Here is a 17,017-nt window from a genome sequence, read left to right on the forward strand (position 1 = left end):
TATTATTTAAGATTGCTTACACCACAGAGGCCTGATTCTTGACCGTGATAAAATAGAAGAATAATTGTGAGAATACGGTAGGTGTAGGTTCTGATGATGTAGTAAAGGTAAAAGAAACCCAGTTTCTAAACTTGACAGCTTGTACAGTGTGAGTCAACTATAGAGTAAAGTTCATTATCTCATTAGTTTCCAAAGAGTACAAAAAAATATTAAACACAAACGTTTTAGAGAATATTGAAATGCATAGTTTGAAATTACTTTTGAATATACAGGGTGGTTCATAAAGGCGTGGCAGAATTGAACCCCCTATTTTTTTATAACATTTTTAGATTCTCTATTTATTTTAAAACTTTTTTGTTAATAATGTCATATACCTAAACATAATAGTTTTTCTACGATTTCAAATTTTTCAGCAAAATATTAGTATTTACTATGATGGAAAATTGTCTGTATCGCCATTGTTTCTAAAGGTAGAATACTCATATTTGGTGAGAACGTTCTACAAGTACGACAAAAAACTGACTTTAAAACCATATCTTACAAAGCAGGAAAATGGGCCACTTTGCCTTAACCGACTTTGTATCTCTTCAAATAACAGAGATCCCCTTGGTTTAGATCGTAAAACAAACCCTATAAAGCACGATTGTTATGAAACCACGTTAATGAGATTCCAATTTTTAATTAGTCTGCTCAAGGTCGTGGATATACAGGTTATCCGTTTTGCGAGCATTACCATGGAAATCTCGGTAATTTCAAGAGATACAAAGAAGTTCAAATTGGGGCAAAGTTACGCAATTTGGAGTCGAATAAAATACTTCCGAAGATCTCTAAAAAAAACAAAATTTTGTAAACTAGTTTTTATTTTTTTAATACCTTATTTGATATAAAATAAATAATACTGTAGTATTGCCACTTCTCTTCCTCTATAACGTGTCAATATCAAATTTCAGAACCGACGCACAGTGGTACTAATATGGAGCACTACGTTTAATAAAACTTATTAATACTGAATTCTTGTAAACTAAGCCAAAATACACTGTTATAAAAAGGATATTAGTCAGTGCAATATTGTGTTCTAAACCTACATTTAAAAAACATTCAATTAAGGTTTACCTATCTATACTGAAGCATTTGGTCAACTTACAGAAAAAGTGCTGGTCTTAGGAAAATATGACAATGATTTTTTAAAAAGGTTCTGAATCAAAGTCGAGATTGCGCTTTTTTATTTTGTACTAAAACAAAATTAAAATTTAGCTTATAATGTGTACCAAAATTGAAATTTCTATGAAGAAGTGTTTTAAAATTAGGAATAGTTGTATTTTACCACATTTAAGGAACATCCTGTAGAGGCCCATGTATTTTTTATGGAATTTCTACAAACGTTTGGCACAATCTACTTCCAAGCAGGCTTTTAATGTGTTGACTCAAAGATGCATGTCTGTTTTCTTGTCAACAACAAATTATTTGATATAGATTGTTATAATCACCTTATTCAATTGCTTAAAAGTAAAAATATTGCATTGAACATGTTAGAATAATCAGTAATTTAATAAATTATCAAAGTGGATATTGAACTCTCAGTAGGAGTAAAAATACAACTTGGTGTAATCTTTATTCAGAAGAAATCATTCAAAGTGCACTGGAGGAAGAAGAAGGTTAATGGAATACCCATTAACAATATCCGGTATGCAGACGACACCATACTTATTGCCGAAATAATAGAAGATTTACAGAGCTTGGCTTAAGCATTGTTACGTTAAGGGGTAGCCCAGAGGAAGAGTACACAAAAGTCCACAGGTCACCCACTTTATTTAGGCTAAGTTACAAATTCATCAGATTACCAAGACGGCGAAGATCATGATGGAAGGGGAATGTTTGGGTGTTTGTAGGGTGCACGGAGCTCATAAGCTTACCCGGGGTGAACCCTAACCTTGTATCCCAAGGCATTCACCACGCCGACTAAGTGCACACACACAGTGATCAGTGACCTCCCTCTGGAGAGGACTCCACAGTTCGGTGATTTATACGTGATTCGAAGCTAAATTTATAACCATATTATGAATGCCCAATTTGCCGATCTTGTTTACATAAGCCCGGTATTGGGGGAGACCGAAGTAAAGCTAGTACGAAACAGTGTAATAATTATACATATTACAATATCAAAAATACCAAATTTATAACTTATAAAATCTGTTTACCAACAGGAAAACTTATGGGTCAACGGAGAATTAGTAGAGAAGAATACTTAGGAACAAGTGTCAATGAAGGTAATGACTAATAATTGGACTATCCGGAACCATATTTAACAGTATGAGAAATGTGCTATGCAGTCGAGATCTTAACTTAGGTTCAGAATATTGAAATGCTACGTTTTCTCGATGTTGCTTTATGGGATAAAGTCCTGGCCGTTAGAAAACTATAAGTAATCGACTGAAAGCATTTGAGATGTGGTCATATAGAGGGATGTTAAGAATAAGTTGAGTAAAAATGGTTACAAATGAGGAATTACTGGAAAGAATGAGAGAAGAATAGGAAACATTGAACAAAATCACAATAAGGACGCTGTAATATCTGGGCCAAGTGATAAGGGCGGAGAAATATGTAATGTTGCAGAATATCATGCAGGTAAAAAGAAGCAGAGGAAAAAAATGATTTCCTGGTTACCTGATAAAATGGTATACCTGTAGATCTAGTGAGTCGTTTAGAGCTGCAGCATCTAATGAGAATAGAAAAAAAAAGAGAATAGGCATTTGAAAGCCAACATTCTGAGAGGAGATGGCACTTGAAGGATAAGATGTTAATCTTATGGAACTGTAAACGTTTTTGAAAGATGTTTTTAAATGAATTTACAGTATGTGCCTACTAAGACTCTTACATTGAAAGAGAGTGTCGATTCTGTTATATTAAAGACTTCTTTTAGTTACATTTTTAGATAAAGTAAAAGGCTTACTAAAAATTGGTCCAACCCTAATCAACATATAATTTCGGCCACATGCCAGCTCTATTATTTCCAAACAATTTCAAAATAAAGAGACCACTTTGAATTCGCTGAGCAAAACTATTAAACAACTTTAATGGCTGCAACGAGAAGGAATTTTAATTCATGCGCGTTATTAAACGGTTAACGGCCGAGCCGTGGATTATCGGTGCCCCGTCTTGCTGCAGCGTGCTTAAATGTTCTCCCGGCCCATATTGCGGCACGGATTTCCACTAAAACTGGCAGAATTTGTCAAGAACAATGTATGGAAGATTGGGCTGCTTGCGTAGGCCGGAAATTGTTTTTGTTTCACCACACGTGTGCAGATTTATTTTTAATAAAGCTGTTTTTACTAAATTACTTTCTTTTCAATACTGGTACAACTGGTAATGAGAAATATAAAAAATCTGAATGTTTGTCATTGAATGAAAAAGGTATTTATGTAACACAAAAAGTCCGATTTTGGTTCTAAGCTTCACCACCCTATACAAGGTTATTCAAGTTATTTGACACGAACGATTGTGACTAAACCATTTAGTATTAAAACATATTTGAGTTTCAGATGAATATAAGGCTGCTGAAAGTGTCTATTAAAATTATTTTTAATTTGTACAGGTTGTCTCAAAAAAGTACAAAAGTTCTCATTTTTCAAATCGATTATCTAGTATTTTACTTTATTTTCCGTATCTGTGTTGAAAGTAAAAAATTTCATTTGTTTAAACTTTACAGTTTTGCAGATATTTGTTACTTTGTAAAAATGCAGAACAAATTTTAAGTCTTTAAAACTCTTTTACCAAAATTGGCTTGGGTACTTATAAAACCTCAAGTTATATGATTTATCTAGTTTATACAGGATGTCCCAACATTACCCAATTATTTTTTTTATTTTTATTGTAACTTAAACAGTAATAACTCCGCAAAATCAAATAGAAAACCCCTATTTTATGGTTACAGTAGAGAATAAAATGCAAAATTTAATTATCTATCGAAAGTTATTAAGGTCTCTTATAGCTAACTGTTCGCGTTTTATTCAAAAATGTACTTTTCTTGAACTTCAACGTGCATCTCATTATACATGATTTTAAGGTCAAAATAAGCTTTTTTGTCCATTTTTTTTACTTTCAAATCAATTGACAATTTTCAAGTAGAATTTTAAGTAATTTTTCAATTATTAAGTCAATTTTCATGATTTTGAAGTCAATTTTAAGTTTCTAAGAGAGTTCAGAGTACACGTGGTTTTGATGTCAAAACTTTATTTTCAAATAGCATTTTATAAATAATTTTAAGATGAAATGTTAAATTTTAAGTAGAATTTGTAGTTTCTATTTTGGCTGCAGTAACAAAAAATAAACCCTTGTTATCTTTAAAATACATGCTTATTACTATTAGTAATAAAATAATAAAAATAACAATATTTCTCTACAAACATCAAATTATGATGTATTTGTAGGAAACATGTTGTATGTATTAAGGACAAAAATAATTGGCGTTTTTGATATAAGAAACCGTATTTTTTACTTTTAATTCAGAAATAACAATAAAAATTTAATTTTTTTTGAAATAATTCTCAGTAATTAAGTTAATTTTCGTGATTTTAAGATTAAATTTTTAACAACATCAAGTCAAGATGCATTGTCATCAAGTCAATTTTCAGTTTGCAACTCGTTATACATTTTTACTTAAAAATTAGCTTTTCAAGTCAATTTTCATGAATTTGATTGACTTTTCCAGTCAACTCAAAATTTTCAAATAAGGTGTCAATTTTTAAGTCAGTTCTCAGTCATTAAGTTAATTTTCGTGATTTTAAGATTAAATTTTTAACAACATCAAGTCAAGATGCATTGTCATCAAGTCAATTTTCAGTTTGCAACTCGTTATACATTTTTACTTAAAAATTTGCTTTTCAAGTCAATTTTCATTAATTTGATTGACTTTTCCAGTCAATTTTCAAGTCAGTTCTCAGTAATTAAGTCAATTTTCGTGATTTTGAGATTAATTGTTAACAACATCAAGTCAAGATGCATTTGTAGGAAAAAATTTTGATGTACTGCGGGCAAAAATTATTAACATTTTTGATTAAAAAAACCATACTTTTCACTCTTATATAATATTTATTTTACAGTACAAGGTACAGTAGTGTCTAATTTTTGTTTTTCACTCTTACATCTACTATAATTTAATTTTCAAATTATGTTTATAAAACAAAACATTAAATACAGTTGAAGCACTCGGTTTTTTTAAATATTAAAACGCCATAAGATTAAACTCCAAATTCTGCAACTTTTCCTCTATTTCCGTTTTCAAGATCCCCATACTTAAACACACATTTGTGGCACTCTGTATACTATTAACGTCAACGACTAGACTGCGTTTTCTAGTAAGTTTTCAAGATTCTTAAGTAATTTCTTAATTTTAATGATTTTCAAATCAACTTAAAGGTTCTAAGACAGTACTGATTATTTTGAGGGAAAAATTTGGTTTTCTAGTAAATATTCATAAATTTTCAAGTTTTGAGTCAAATTTCGAGTCAGTTTTGAATGATTTCTCTGATTTAGATGTATATTTTGATTATTTTTAAACCAATTGTCAGTTTTTACTGATAATACATATATAACTAATTGTTTTTTTCAAACGACCATTAGTTAGAAACCCGTTATTCAAATACAGGTTAGCAAAGCTATTTGAAGATAATCATTTAGAGCCCGATACCAATATGAGTACCTACCTATCTTTTTTGCCTTTTTAGTATACTAAGTTCAATTTTCCACATTTTTTATCTACTTTACAAATTAAAAAAAACAAACTTCTTGCTTTGCACATTTCGCAAAACTATCGCCTTTAAACTAGAAACGATTCCTTGAAAAGAAAGAATCCGGAAGATGCAATTCAAAGTTAGTGGCGGTGAACTAATGCGACTAAAGGTAAGAGATTTATCCCTTTTAATAAACCGAAATTTAACGGCAGCAAGACGGCGAGTTACAACGATAACTCGACTATCAGAATACTTGATGCCTACCGAAGTAGAACCGTGAAAACAGTAAATTAAGGCCGGAATTTCTCACCGCGTTGCAAATAACTTTGTTCGGCGGTTTGTAAGGGGCCCGAATTTTCCAGGGCGAAAGTCCCATTGTCTTCCAGGGCCTGCAGTCTCCGGGGAATATTTATGGTTTCATAACAAAGTCGGATTAGGGGTGGATTTGTCTTGAGTATGTGTTCGTCAAATATGGTAAAGTAAAATTGACATAACACTTAAAAATGTCTTTCATTGATTTTTACAAAGTTGTAATGCCCGGTTTATACCTCCAAATAAAAAAAATAAATTAATTTAAATTACATGTAAAATTAAATGAAAATTAATGTCGTTTATACTAAATGAAAATTAATGTGGTATGTGTTCAAGATTTACTAAAGTAAATGACATAGATGTGTTTTTGACTCTGATTTATTTTAGACATATTCTAACCTAAAGGGTATGAAAGATTCATGATTTTTGAGACTAAAAAGATTAGTTATAAAATAATGACCGCATTCTTAAGAACACTTCGATTAGCATTCGCTAGACAATTTCCTTTATAAATGCACTGAAATAAATCGATTACTGAACGAAAAAGCGTCAACTTAAACGTCATTTTCCTCATCTGATTCAAAATGCGATTTTTCGATTGCTGATCGATTTGTTCATATGAATGCGGTCCATCATTTGTAAAATTAAAAATAATAAACAATGGATAAAGTTTTCTTGGGCTGTCGACAAAACGATTTGGAAAAGAAATAGGAAATATGGAGTAAGACCGATAAACAGGGAATGAAGAAAAAACAAAGTTTCACATTTTATCAAAATGAAAAGTGACGAAAGGTTCACAAATTAGCCCTAATTTCACCCTAAGTTATAAGTTGGTCAACTTTTCAGTTAAAATTCATTTTAGTTTAGTGTAAATTTTAAGTATAGCATGTCATACCTATACAAACGTGTAGCTTTAACTTTAAGAAATATAATTTGACTTGAAAATGTAAATTTTGTTGTTCATTTAGAGTTATAAACCGGGCATAACGCTCCGGTCTTTTTATAAAAAAAAACAGTAGTAGAGAATTACAGTTTTTGTAGCATTAAAACAAACAGTATGTCATACGGACATAAATTATGAACAACCACCATTCATAATTATCCTTAACGACTTTTCCTTGTTTAGCAGTAAACAGAAAGGCTTTCTCCATTTGAATTTTTTTCCGTACTACTAGGTAAATAATTCATCTTGCGTTCATTATGTGCTGGATATGTCTAAACATTACGAATATTGTAAGCACAATAGCTAGAAATGTTATGTTTGGTTATCCGTTTGTCCGTGTGTATTATGAAGAAGAAATCACATAGCTGCGAGCAACACAAATCTATAAGGTTATATGTGAATGTTTGGTTTTATTAGTCCGTCCACTAAATACGTAAAAAGCATTCCCTAAACCGTTGTCAATCAAGTTTAGCGTTAGATTAACAGCTAAAACGTTTTAATGCGATAAGAATGAGTGACAAACAGCTATTCCTGATTAAAATTTTATGTTTCGCGCTTTTAAAACGGCCCTCAGGGGGGCAATGCTGTTTTGTTTTATTAGACGCATTAGTAATCCTGACAACGGAACGGATTAGGACGGCAGACATTGCGTGTTATAAAGATAGCTTTAATGAATTTTATTTACTCTACGTTGGTCTAAAAGGCCAAATTGAGATCCCTTGTTTCTGACTTTACAAATCAGTCAAAATGTTACACAAAAAACATGTTATCTGTTATCTATGAAGAGGTATAAGAAAGTTTAAATCGGGGCAAATTTGAGAAATTAAGTCAATTAAAATGCCGCTTTAGAAATTTAAAAAATCTTAGTTCTTCCGGAGATATCCGAGAAAAACCGAAATTAGTTTTTATGGTTTTTACTAATTTATTTGATAAAATAACTGAATACAAAAGACACTTTACCATTTCCACTTTTCCTCCTCTACAACGTGATAATATTAAATTTCAGTTCCAAAGATTCGGTTTTTAAAGTTAAGTGGTTTACGATCCTCTGTTGAACGGTTGATGTTAAGTTTTGGGAGTTTGATCATCAATGTCTTGAAATCAAACTTCACAGTAAAGCCAACGTTTTGCGACGTTTATTTTTGATTAATCAGGGCCTACGATTTACTTCTTCTTCTTCTTCTTCTTTCTTTCTATGGGTGTGCATCTAGGTAGGCTAATGCCTGGCCTACCAGTGATTTGATATAACCTGATAACAAAGCGAAAAGTAAAAAAATATATTTGAAACGCACTAAATAGTTTTTAGTTTTGTTCTTTTTATGTGGAGTGAGCTCTTTTTCTTTTTAAAAACCAGCAAACGTCACCTATCATGGCTGGATTCCATCGCCCTTGTTACCTGGTTTCCATTGCCCTGATGTGTGAACCACCCTTAACTTAAACTTGGCTTAAAATATGACAGTGCAAATGGGGGTTTGATATATTTGCTCTGCTCGTTCATTCGGGGTTTAAACTCAAACATGGCTTTTACAAGCCAATGTATAAATGTTTAATGTAATGGGCCTATTGAAAAAAGTGAACTTTCTAGGGCTTTGTGGGCATTTTTTCTATTACTAGAAAAGCATATACATTGTAAAATTTATGTCTCTATGTTATCCTCTGTGTTATTAAAGCAAGTGTTATTTGAGCAAAAACTGTTTATTATACAAGCATTGCTGCACTATTTAAGTTAATCACAAGAAAATATTTGTCACTATTATCTTTAACTTAACTTAAATTGCTCGTTTATATTTCCAATTAAAAGATCATCATTCTAGAAAATTAATTTTCTACCAAATTTTATTTTATTATAATGTTAAGTGCAAGTTTAAATAGTTTAATCTTAGGTTTTAAAAAACACCAAATTAAGCCATGTTTTGGTCAATTTTTCAGTGAATAAAGTTACGTGCGGCTGTTATCTTACTAATTTACAGTTGGCTTGCTCTCATATTATTAACTTAATATCAAGTCTGTGATAAAGCTGCTGACTAAGCATGTGCAGGCCAATTGCAAGTAGTCAAGTGTGGTACCGCACAACAACACAAAAACACTCGTAGTAGAACAATATAAATTTATTATCTTTCAACAAAGCTTTGACTTTCTTCACATCGAACAGTAAAACTACTACTATCTAACTAACAACGTTTTCCCTTTTCCGCTACCCCCTCGCGCACCTCATCTGGTTCGACCTCTTGCGTCCCCTTCGCAGGTCTCCACATTCCCTCCTTTTTTTCCAGTCTAAGTGGTTCTACTTGTGGTGTTGGAAACTGGGACTCTTCGTCTTTGTGAGTAGTCATGTGGTCGCTTGTTGTGGCTTCGTCTATGATAGCATCCTTCTGTAGATCAGCGGAAGCTGGAGTTGTTGGTGGGACATTTGGGTAATTAGGCTTTATTGGGATTTTCTTTACATGAGATATGTGTCGTTTGAATGTTTTTCCATTACTTCCTATTGTAACCTCGTTTCCTTTCCTCTCTAATACCTCAAATTCTTCGTTTAAAAATCTACTTTCCAATTTGTTTGAGGTTGTTATATTAAGAGCAACAACTTTATCACCAGGCTGAATGTCGCACAATTTTGCCCTCCGGGCTACATCTTCCTTCTCCTTTCTTTTCTTTTTATTCATTATATCATTATCTTTGGCTTCTTCATCCACATCTGTGTTAATTAAATCGTCAATGGATGGGATTTTATCTCTTATGTTTCTGCCAAATAAAAGTTGAGATGGCGATTTACCCGTTGTACCATGTGGTGTTACATTGTACATTAATATATATTTTTGGATTTCTTTGTGATAATCTTTATTATTTGTGTAGGCGATTTGCAATCTTTTAAGAATCGATTTATTAGCATTTTCGACCTCTCCATTTGCTTGAGGCCAATATGGGAGAGTTTGAATAAGTTCAATTCCATGGTTGTTACAATACTGTTTAAATTCGCTACTTACAAACTGTCTTCCATTATCTGCTCTTATACTTTTTGGATACCCTAGCCGTACAGATATTCCAGATAAGTGATCTATAATTACTGATAAAGTTGTAGATTTTAGAAATTGTATTTCCTGGTATCTAGAGTAATAATTGATTAGTACTAGAACCATTTCTTTGTTTGGTAAAGGTCCCATTAGGTCTATGGCTAAGCATTGCCCTGATCCCTCTGGAAATTGATGAGGTGCCATCGGTGGAGGTCTATTGGGTTGAGAAACTAATAAGCAATCCCGACATGTTTTGACATATTGTTCAGTATGTTTGTCTATCAGTGGCCACCATACTTTTGCCCGAAGGCGTCTTTTCATCACCGTTTCTCCCGGATGTCCTTCATGAGCCAAATCTAAAATGCGTTTGGTCAAAGATTGTGGGATCACTCAATCACTCACCTCACTCAATTTTTCTCCCTCTCAAAAGTATTGGTCCTATCGTACTTAGCTCGGTTTTGAAATACTCCGCTATTTATTAACATAATCCGCTATTTATTTTATTTACAGTTTCTGCTATCAAGATGTCTGTTTTACTTTTTGACAAAATTTCTGATTGAACATATGAAGTTCTCCTTCGTAGTCAAATGACTTTTCTTCCTGCAATTTGAACAGTCTAGAAAAAGAGTTTGCAATATTAGACTTCCCCGGATTATAAACCACTTTAAATCTAAATGCTTGCAATCTTAACAACCATCGTTCTATACGAGCAGGAGGTTTGGATGTTGGTTTAAATATCATTTCCAATGGCTTATGATCGGTTACTAACTCAAACTCTAAGCCAGCTTTTTCAGTCTGTGAGTACCGTCGTTCTACATCTGATAAACATTTACTTGCAAATTAAATCGCTCTGGGACTGTGTAGATTGTCAAGTTTTTTGGTGCTCTCAGCCCTCCTCGATGTCTTTTAACATCGCAAATAATTATTTGAACAATACCTTTTTGATTATGGATTGATGAAATCCACCCTACCTTATGGTTCGATCCCATCATCGTCGCCAATTTGTGGTACTGCACAACAACACAAAAACACTCGTTGTAGAACAATATAAATTTATTAACTTTCAACAAAGCTTTGACTTTCTTCACATCGAACTCAACAGCAAAACTACTACTATCTAACTAACAACGTTTTCCCTTTTCCGCTACCCCGTCGCGCACCTTATCTGGTTCGACCTCTTGCGTCCCCTTCGCAGGTCTCCACATTAAGTAATCTTCTTTTTTATATTACTAATAAATTCCACTTTTTGAACGTAAAGTAGTTTTATTGATCTTAAATCATTCAAACTGTGTTGTTGTAAACTGTTATGATCATATCTGAGAAAACAAAAACTAATATTGTTGGCAAACTTTAGCTAGCAAAAACATTCGTTTTCGAAGCGTAGTAAGGTACCAAACTTACCAGGATAATGTGCCGGTTATTTGTCAGAACTAATTTAAAGGCCTGGGGGAGCTTATTTGTCTCAGCTTAATATTACAATATGTTTATCCAAAAGCTGCGCTAGATGTCTCGTTAATATTTCTCCTCAATTAGAGGAGTAAAATTAAGTGAGATTGATGCCAAATTAAAACTCTTTACAAGGCAAAAGCCAGTATATTGCATTTTAAGTGGATTTGATTTAATGCACCGAGTTTCTACAAATTTTATGTGCAATGAAGCGAATAGGAAATTAAATTTACACGTAGAAATAATTATTAATGGTTCCGTGTTTGGTAACGAAAGCAAATAGAATAATAAACGTTTCAAATTGTTTCAGTGTAAATTATTTAAATTATTAGATTTTCTCTAGTTTTAATATTTTACGGTACAATTACCAGAATTGTTTGGGCTGTTGCTAATTAAACAAAACACCCTCGTGTAATTCTTTAGTAAATTTTAGTTGTAAAAATGTATTTATTAAAACCTATGTATTCTCATCGTCAGTATTTGCTAATATTTACCTGGAACCTTATTGTTTCACCACTACTTCTCCCGGTTAAAAAATATTAAACAAGAACTTATAATAGTTAAGTGCTTTCTTATTAAAAGAAGTGGCAAAAAAACGACCATGCCTAATTAACCCCCCGAAGGTATTTTAAACTATATTAACGCGATTTGAATGGACCCGCGCTATAAAAATAATTCGTCTTACCGAGCGCAAGTCCTTATTGGCAAATTTAATTGTAGACGCAATTAAAATTAGTTGCAGCCAGCTCAAAAACCGCGACGCCATTATTAAGAGTGAAATATAATTGAAAATTTCACTTTAATTAAGAATCCGACGGTCCTGAAAAAAAAGGACTCTATTGTGTACCGTATTGCATTGTGGTCGCTCCAATTGGCGAACGCATCCAAACAGATAATACATTCTTTGTTTGGAAAGTTTCGTTGATTTTATTTGCTCTATAATTAGTGAAATTAAGTTTACCTTCATAACATCTAAGTCAATAGTCGAAATAGGCTTCAGACATATGACTGATTCGTCATAAGTATTGTAGGTGATAACAAACAAAAATGGGCCGTAATGACATACAAATGGTAAAATCAACATTAAAATTTTAGAGGTAACGTTCAGATTGACGATTAACTATCACCTGCACAACTGGCTCTTAAAATCCCAATAATATAATTGTTGGCAAAAACCTACGGGTAAACTGCTGAGTAAAATTTGATACACTAATTAATTAAAAAATAATACTCGTTTGCTATAATAATTTATCGTCAGATAATTAATCAAATTAAAATCAGCTAATAAATAGTGTTGTTGATTTGATCCATGATTTGTACGGGTTGCAATTGGTAGTTAAACGAATGCACTACTAATCATGTAACAGTACTTTTTATTAATTTTGAGAGATTTTCAATATAATTTAGAGGCTTTTGGCATTTCCAAAACGATTCTAGAGGCCAACATATCAAACCAATAATAAAAAAACAAAAATAATAAAAACATTTATAACATATCTTCATGTTACAGTACAAAATTAAAAAATTTACAAAACAAAAAAATTCAAATGAAGAATTATAACAGTTCCTCAAAATGATGTACACCGAATTTAACACATTTTTGGTATTTTTGTTTTTCAGTTACTAAGTTTAGTGTCTCTATAATCACAGATTTAAAAAACTAAAGTTAAGACGAGAACTGTTTGTTTTCTGACTTTGATGTCCCAAAGTTGATTGATAACCAAATAGAAATGGTGCGTTCATAAAAAAATAAAAGATTGCTCTTTTGAGGTAAATTGAGTTGGGAATTCAAAACTGATTTGTATTTGAAGAAAAAAACTGGGATCGAAATAATCGAAGTTTTCTGACCTAACTAACTGACTTTTCCTTAACTTTATAGAGAAAAAAATAAATTAATTATATGTGCTTATTATGGTAGAATGTGTTAACTTATTTACAAAGTTTTTGAGATACGAATTGTATAATATATTTTTTCTAATTTTGGCATATAAAGTGACACTTTTCAAAACTGATTAGAGTGACGAAACGTTTTACTTTATGTAACTAGTTACATAAATTATCACTTTATGTAACTAGTTATGAAAAGTTCATTTCATCACTCCCTGTTTTTATGCATTTCCGTAGAAACATATGGGCGACATCCATCATAACATGTCGTTGTCACTGTTTATACAATAATGTACTTTATTTAGCGCTTGCTATATACAAATTCCGGACACCCTGTATAAAAAAAATTTTCAAAATAAATTATAAATATGTATACACATTCGATTAAAACTTACTGACTATGTGTGCTCTGACAAGTTGTTTAAAAGCATCTAGGGTTTCACATTTCTTAATATTCAGGGGCAACAAATTAAAATCATACAATCCTCATTTTAAAACAGTGTTAAGCATTTGATCGGTGTTGCATTTATCAGGCAATATAAAATCGAGACATTGACGAGTATTATAACTATGTACATTTTTAAAATTTTTAAAAACTAGGTGGGGAGGAGCTATGCTGTTATACAATATGAACCTGGTTTCCATGGACAGTTGTTTTCCAATTCTTGCAATAAAACTAACTTTTTTTGCAAACTTCCTAGTTTTGTAATCAGCATGCTTTAAGAAATTTAAGTTTGAGTCCAAAATAACTCCTAAGTATTTAATCTGATCTTCGTAAATAACTTGATTGCTGTCGATAATTATATTTAGGTCTTGGATATTAATTTCGTTTAGGCGATATTTTCTACCAAATAAACAAAATTTTGATTTTACGACATTTATGCACAGCTTATTCAAACAAAGCCATTCAAAGATGTTTTTTAAATCAGTATTTACTAATTGTTGCATGGTTAATATATCGTTTCCTGCCAAATAAATCATTGTGTCGTCAGCAAACAGTTCGATGCTGCACCTCTTCACACTTTCAACAATATCATTAATGTACAATAAAAACAACATGGGGCCCAAAACAGTACCCTGCGGTACCCCATGCTGCACAGACAATGACTCAGACACCCGATTATTATATTTGACTCTCTGTCGTCTATTATGTAGATACGATTCGAACCATTTTAAGGCCACATCTTTAATTCCAATTTTTCTTAGTTTTTGTAACAGCATATTTCTGTCAATCGTCTCGAAAGCCCTCTTAAAGTCTAAAAATACCGCCAAAACCATGTTGCCCCTATCTAATTCTCGATTAAAAACATCACAAATTTTTAAAATTACCGTTTCACAGGAGTGCTGCGCCCGGAAACCAGTTTGTTTTGGAACCAATATGTCGTTTTCCTCACAATACTTTTGAAACTGCTTTTTTACTGCGAGTTCTAGCACCTTTTCATAATTTTCGACTGTATTAATCGGCCTAAATTCATTATACATTTTTGTATCTTGGATTTTTGGTACTGGAGTGACTATCGATTCCTTCCATTTGTCTGGGAATACGCCACTGGAGGTGGATGTATTCACAACATCCAGTAGACGATTACCAGCTACAAGGTGCTATGAAAGTGAATATTTGTGTTAAATCACTTTAAAAGATGGTTTCTACCGCTTTTTGGTCAAAATTAGAAAAAATTATGTATGCAACACGTTTCAAAAATGTCTTATTGTGTAACTCATTCAAATTGTAGGACCTCGCTGCGCTCGCCCTAAAAAAATTCATTCGTTACACAAAATCGATCTTTTCGTAACTGGTTACATAAATAGCTATAATAAAAAACATTATTTAATCACACCTTAAAATTAAGTCATCTCCCTGAGAAACTATAACAATAAAATTTTCAAATTATTACCAAATAACAAAATCAACAAAATTCTTTACTACACTCAAAACTCTATTGTAATAGTCTTCTTTAGCCATTATCAATGGTAGAGATTTTTTAACGTTATCTTCATCGGTCATATCAATCTGAATACTATCATCCAGAAAGTTGAACAATAGTATAGTTGGGCTTAATACTGCCCCGTGAATTGCATACTTTTTCCAGTGATCTCTCAAAGTTTGCAAAGGAAATATTTTAGACGGGTCAGTGTCTAGTTTTCGCAAGTTTTCACTTAATTTCTGGTGATAAAATAGTAACAGTTCTTTTAAATGTTTGAGTTCTGATTCTGCGGTAACAGCATAGAGGAAATGGGAAAGATCAATGGCTGGACTCATGGTGGTCGAATGTTGGAAGTCTATCATCGCCACTTTGGTTGGTTGATGTTCCGTGCCCTGCTTTGTTTACAAACTAAGTTAATCTGCAACATAAAAAAATGTGGAAAACTTACCTCATATTTAAACAAAAAGTTGTTGTACCGACAATCACCATGTATAATTACTGAAGTGTCCTCATATTCGTTCATTAAATTTACCAGAATGGTAGAGCCGTTTAAACAACCTAAAATACTTTTGTACTTTTGTAGCAACTCTAACTCTCCTTTGTTTTTCAAAGTTATATATAAAGAATTGAGAGTTTGGTCTATAAGCTGCCCAAACGCAGTTAGAATAAAACTTTTAAGAGGCGGCTCCTTAATATTCTTTGTTAGCTGATGATAATCTTGAGGGTGATGGTCTTTTAGAGCAAAAGACAAGGCATGCCATTCTGCATAAGTTCCAAGTACTAGTTTCAGGTGATTTAGGTTCATCGGTTCTTTTTTGCTATGTACCAAGTATCCTTGGGGTTTTAAGTTTTCCAAAATTATTGTTTCTGTAGGATTGGATAGCTGGGTGAAGTAGCATTGTGGAACTGACTTAAACAGTGGGCAAAATTGTTCTTGTTGCAATTTGTGAAATCGAGGTATAACCTACAATGAGTTCTTAAGTAAGCAACACATTCACTTTGATTATGCTGAACCCTTACCTTGTCGTATATTAATATTTCAGTCTGAAAAGCACTGCCTATTGGTAGTTTCTCTCGGATAGCCTCATCCATTAAGTGCGCATACTTGACAATAATATCAAGTTTTTGCACTGTTCCTTCGCCGTCTTTACTGGTAGCCTCAACAAACAAGAGATCACTACCATAGTGATTTTCACCAACATCATTCAACAGTTTCACTTGAACTTCACCACATGATTTTTTACGGAAAACTTCTTTCTGCACTTGCGAAAGCAAACCTTGTACCATAGCCATTTTTCTATTGGATGTTATTGGTAACTAACCAAAACTGCATATAGTTTGAATTAATCTTATATTCCACTTTTATAGTATAGTATCACTTGACGGATAAGACTGTTTTTATAATCTATAATATGCAATGTTTCTAGTTAGATACGTATAGCAGAGTGCTATCAAAGTGTCAAACAACGATATGTAAATCCTTTTTATATGCCAATTAATACCGTTCACATGAACAAATAAACAATTTTACTGCCATTGCTGACGTGCATTCACTTTACACTCTAATAGGCTTATTTGACTGCATAATATTTATTTTTCGATGCAGTTAACTTTATCTAAGTTGAAGGTTAACTGCATATTTGGATTCTACTCAATACAAGGTTGGTAAAACTAACTAAGAGATTGTGTTTAACTGTTTAACTAGATAGTATTGTCTCTAACCAAACCTGATGCAAATTTGAAATTACAACATTATTAGAACTATTT

At 32.3% G+C, this 17,017-nt stretch overlaps 1 protein-coding gene and 1 long non-coding RNA gene across 3 annotated transcripts in view; both read right to left on the reverse strand.

The window, feature by feature from the left end:
- Window positions 1-17,017, reverse strand: part of LOC145725108 (uncharacterized) — a 150,293-nt gene that overhangs the window by 47,120 nt on the left and 86,156 nt on the right. The window lies entirely within an intron of this gene.
- LOC145724256 (uncharacterized) lies at window positions 15,138-16,766 on the reverse strand. Of its 2 annotated transcripts, none has more exons than XM_081972420.1 (3): window positions 16,271-16,766; window positions 15,699-16,214; window positions 15,138-15,645 (listed from the first exon to the last, which is right to left on the reverse strand). In XM_081972420.1, exons 1-3 carry the CDS (start codon window positions 16,541-16,543, stop codon window positions 15,217-15,219), a joined length of 1,218 nt encoding a protein of 405 aa, XP_081828546.1. In that variant the 5' UTR covers window positions 16,544-16,766; the 3' UTR covers window positions 15,138-15,216. The 2 variants fall into 2 exon arrangements, with proteins under 2 accessions (XP_081828546.1, XP_081828548.1); XM_081972422.1 differs by having other exon boundaries at window positions 15,138-15,642; window positions 16,271-16,756.

The sequence above is a fragment of the Ips typographus genome, linkage group LG2 (assembly GCF_016097725.1).
Source record: "Ips typographus isolate SLU linkage group LG2, UJ_Ityp_2.0, whole genome shotgun sequence".
Taxonomy (NCBI): domain Eukaryota; kingdom Metazoa; phylum Arthropoda; class Insecta; order Coleoptera; family Curculionidae; genus Ips; species Ips typographus.

Bases quoted from the DNA above. Each gene is read 5' to 3' on its own strand.
- LOC145724256 (XM_081972420.1), bottom strand. From the start codon at position 16,543: ATGGCTATGGTACAAGGTTTGCTTTCGCAAGTGCAGAAAGAAGTTTTC. The intron at 16,215-16,270 runs GTAAGGGTTCAG...AACTCATTGTAG, and splicing joins AAATATTAATATACGACAAG to GTTATACCTCGATTTCACAA. The intron at 15,646-15,698 runs GTAAGTTTTCCA...TTGTAAACAAAG, and splicing joins ACTTTTTGTTTAAATATGAG to CAGGGCACGGAACATCAACC.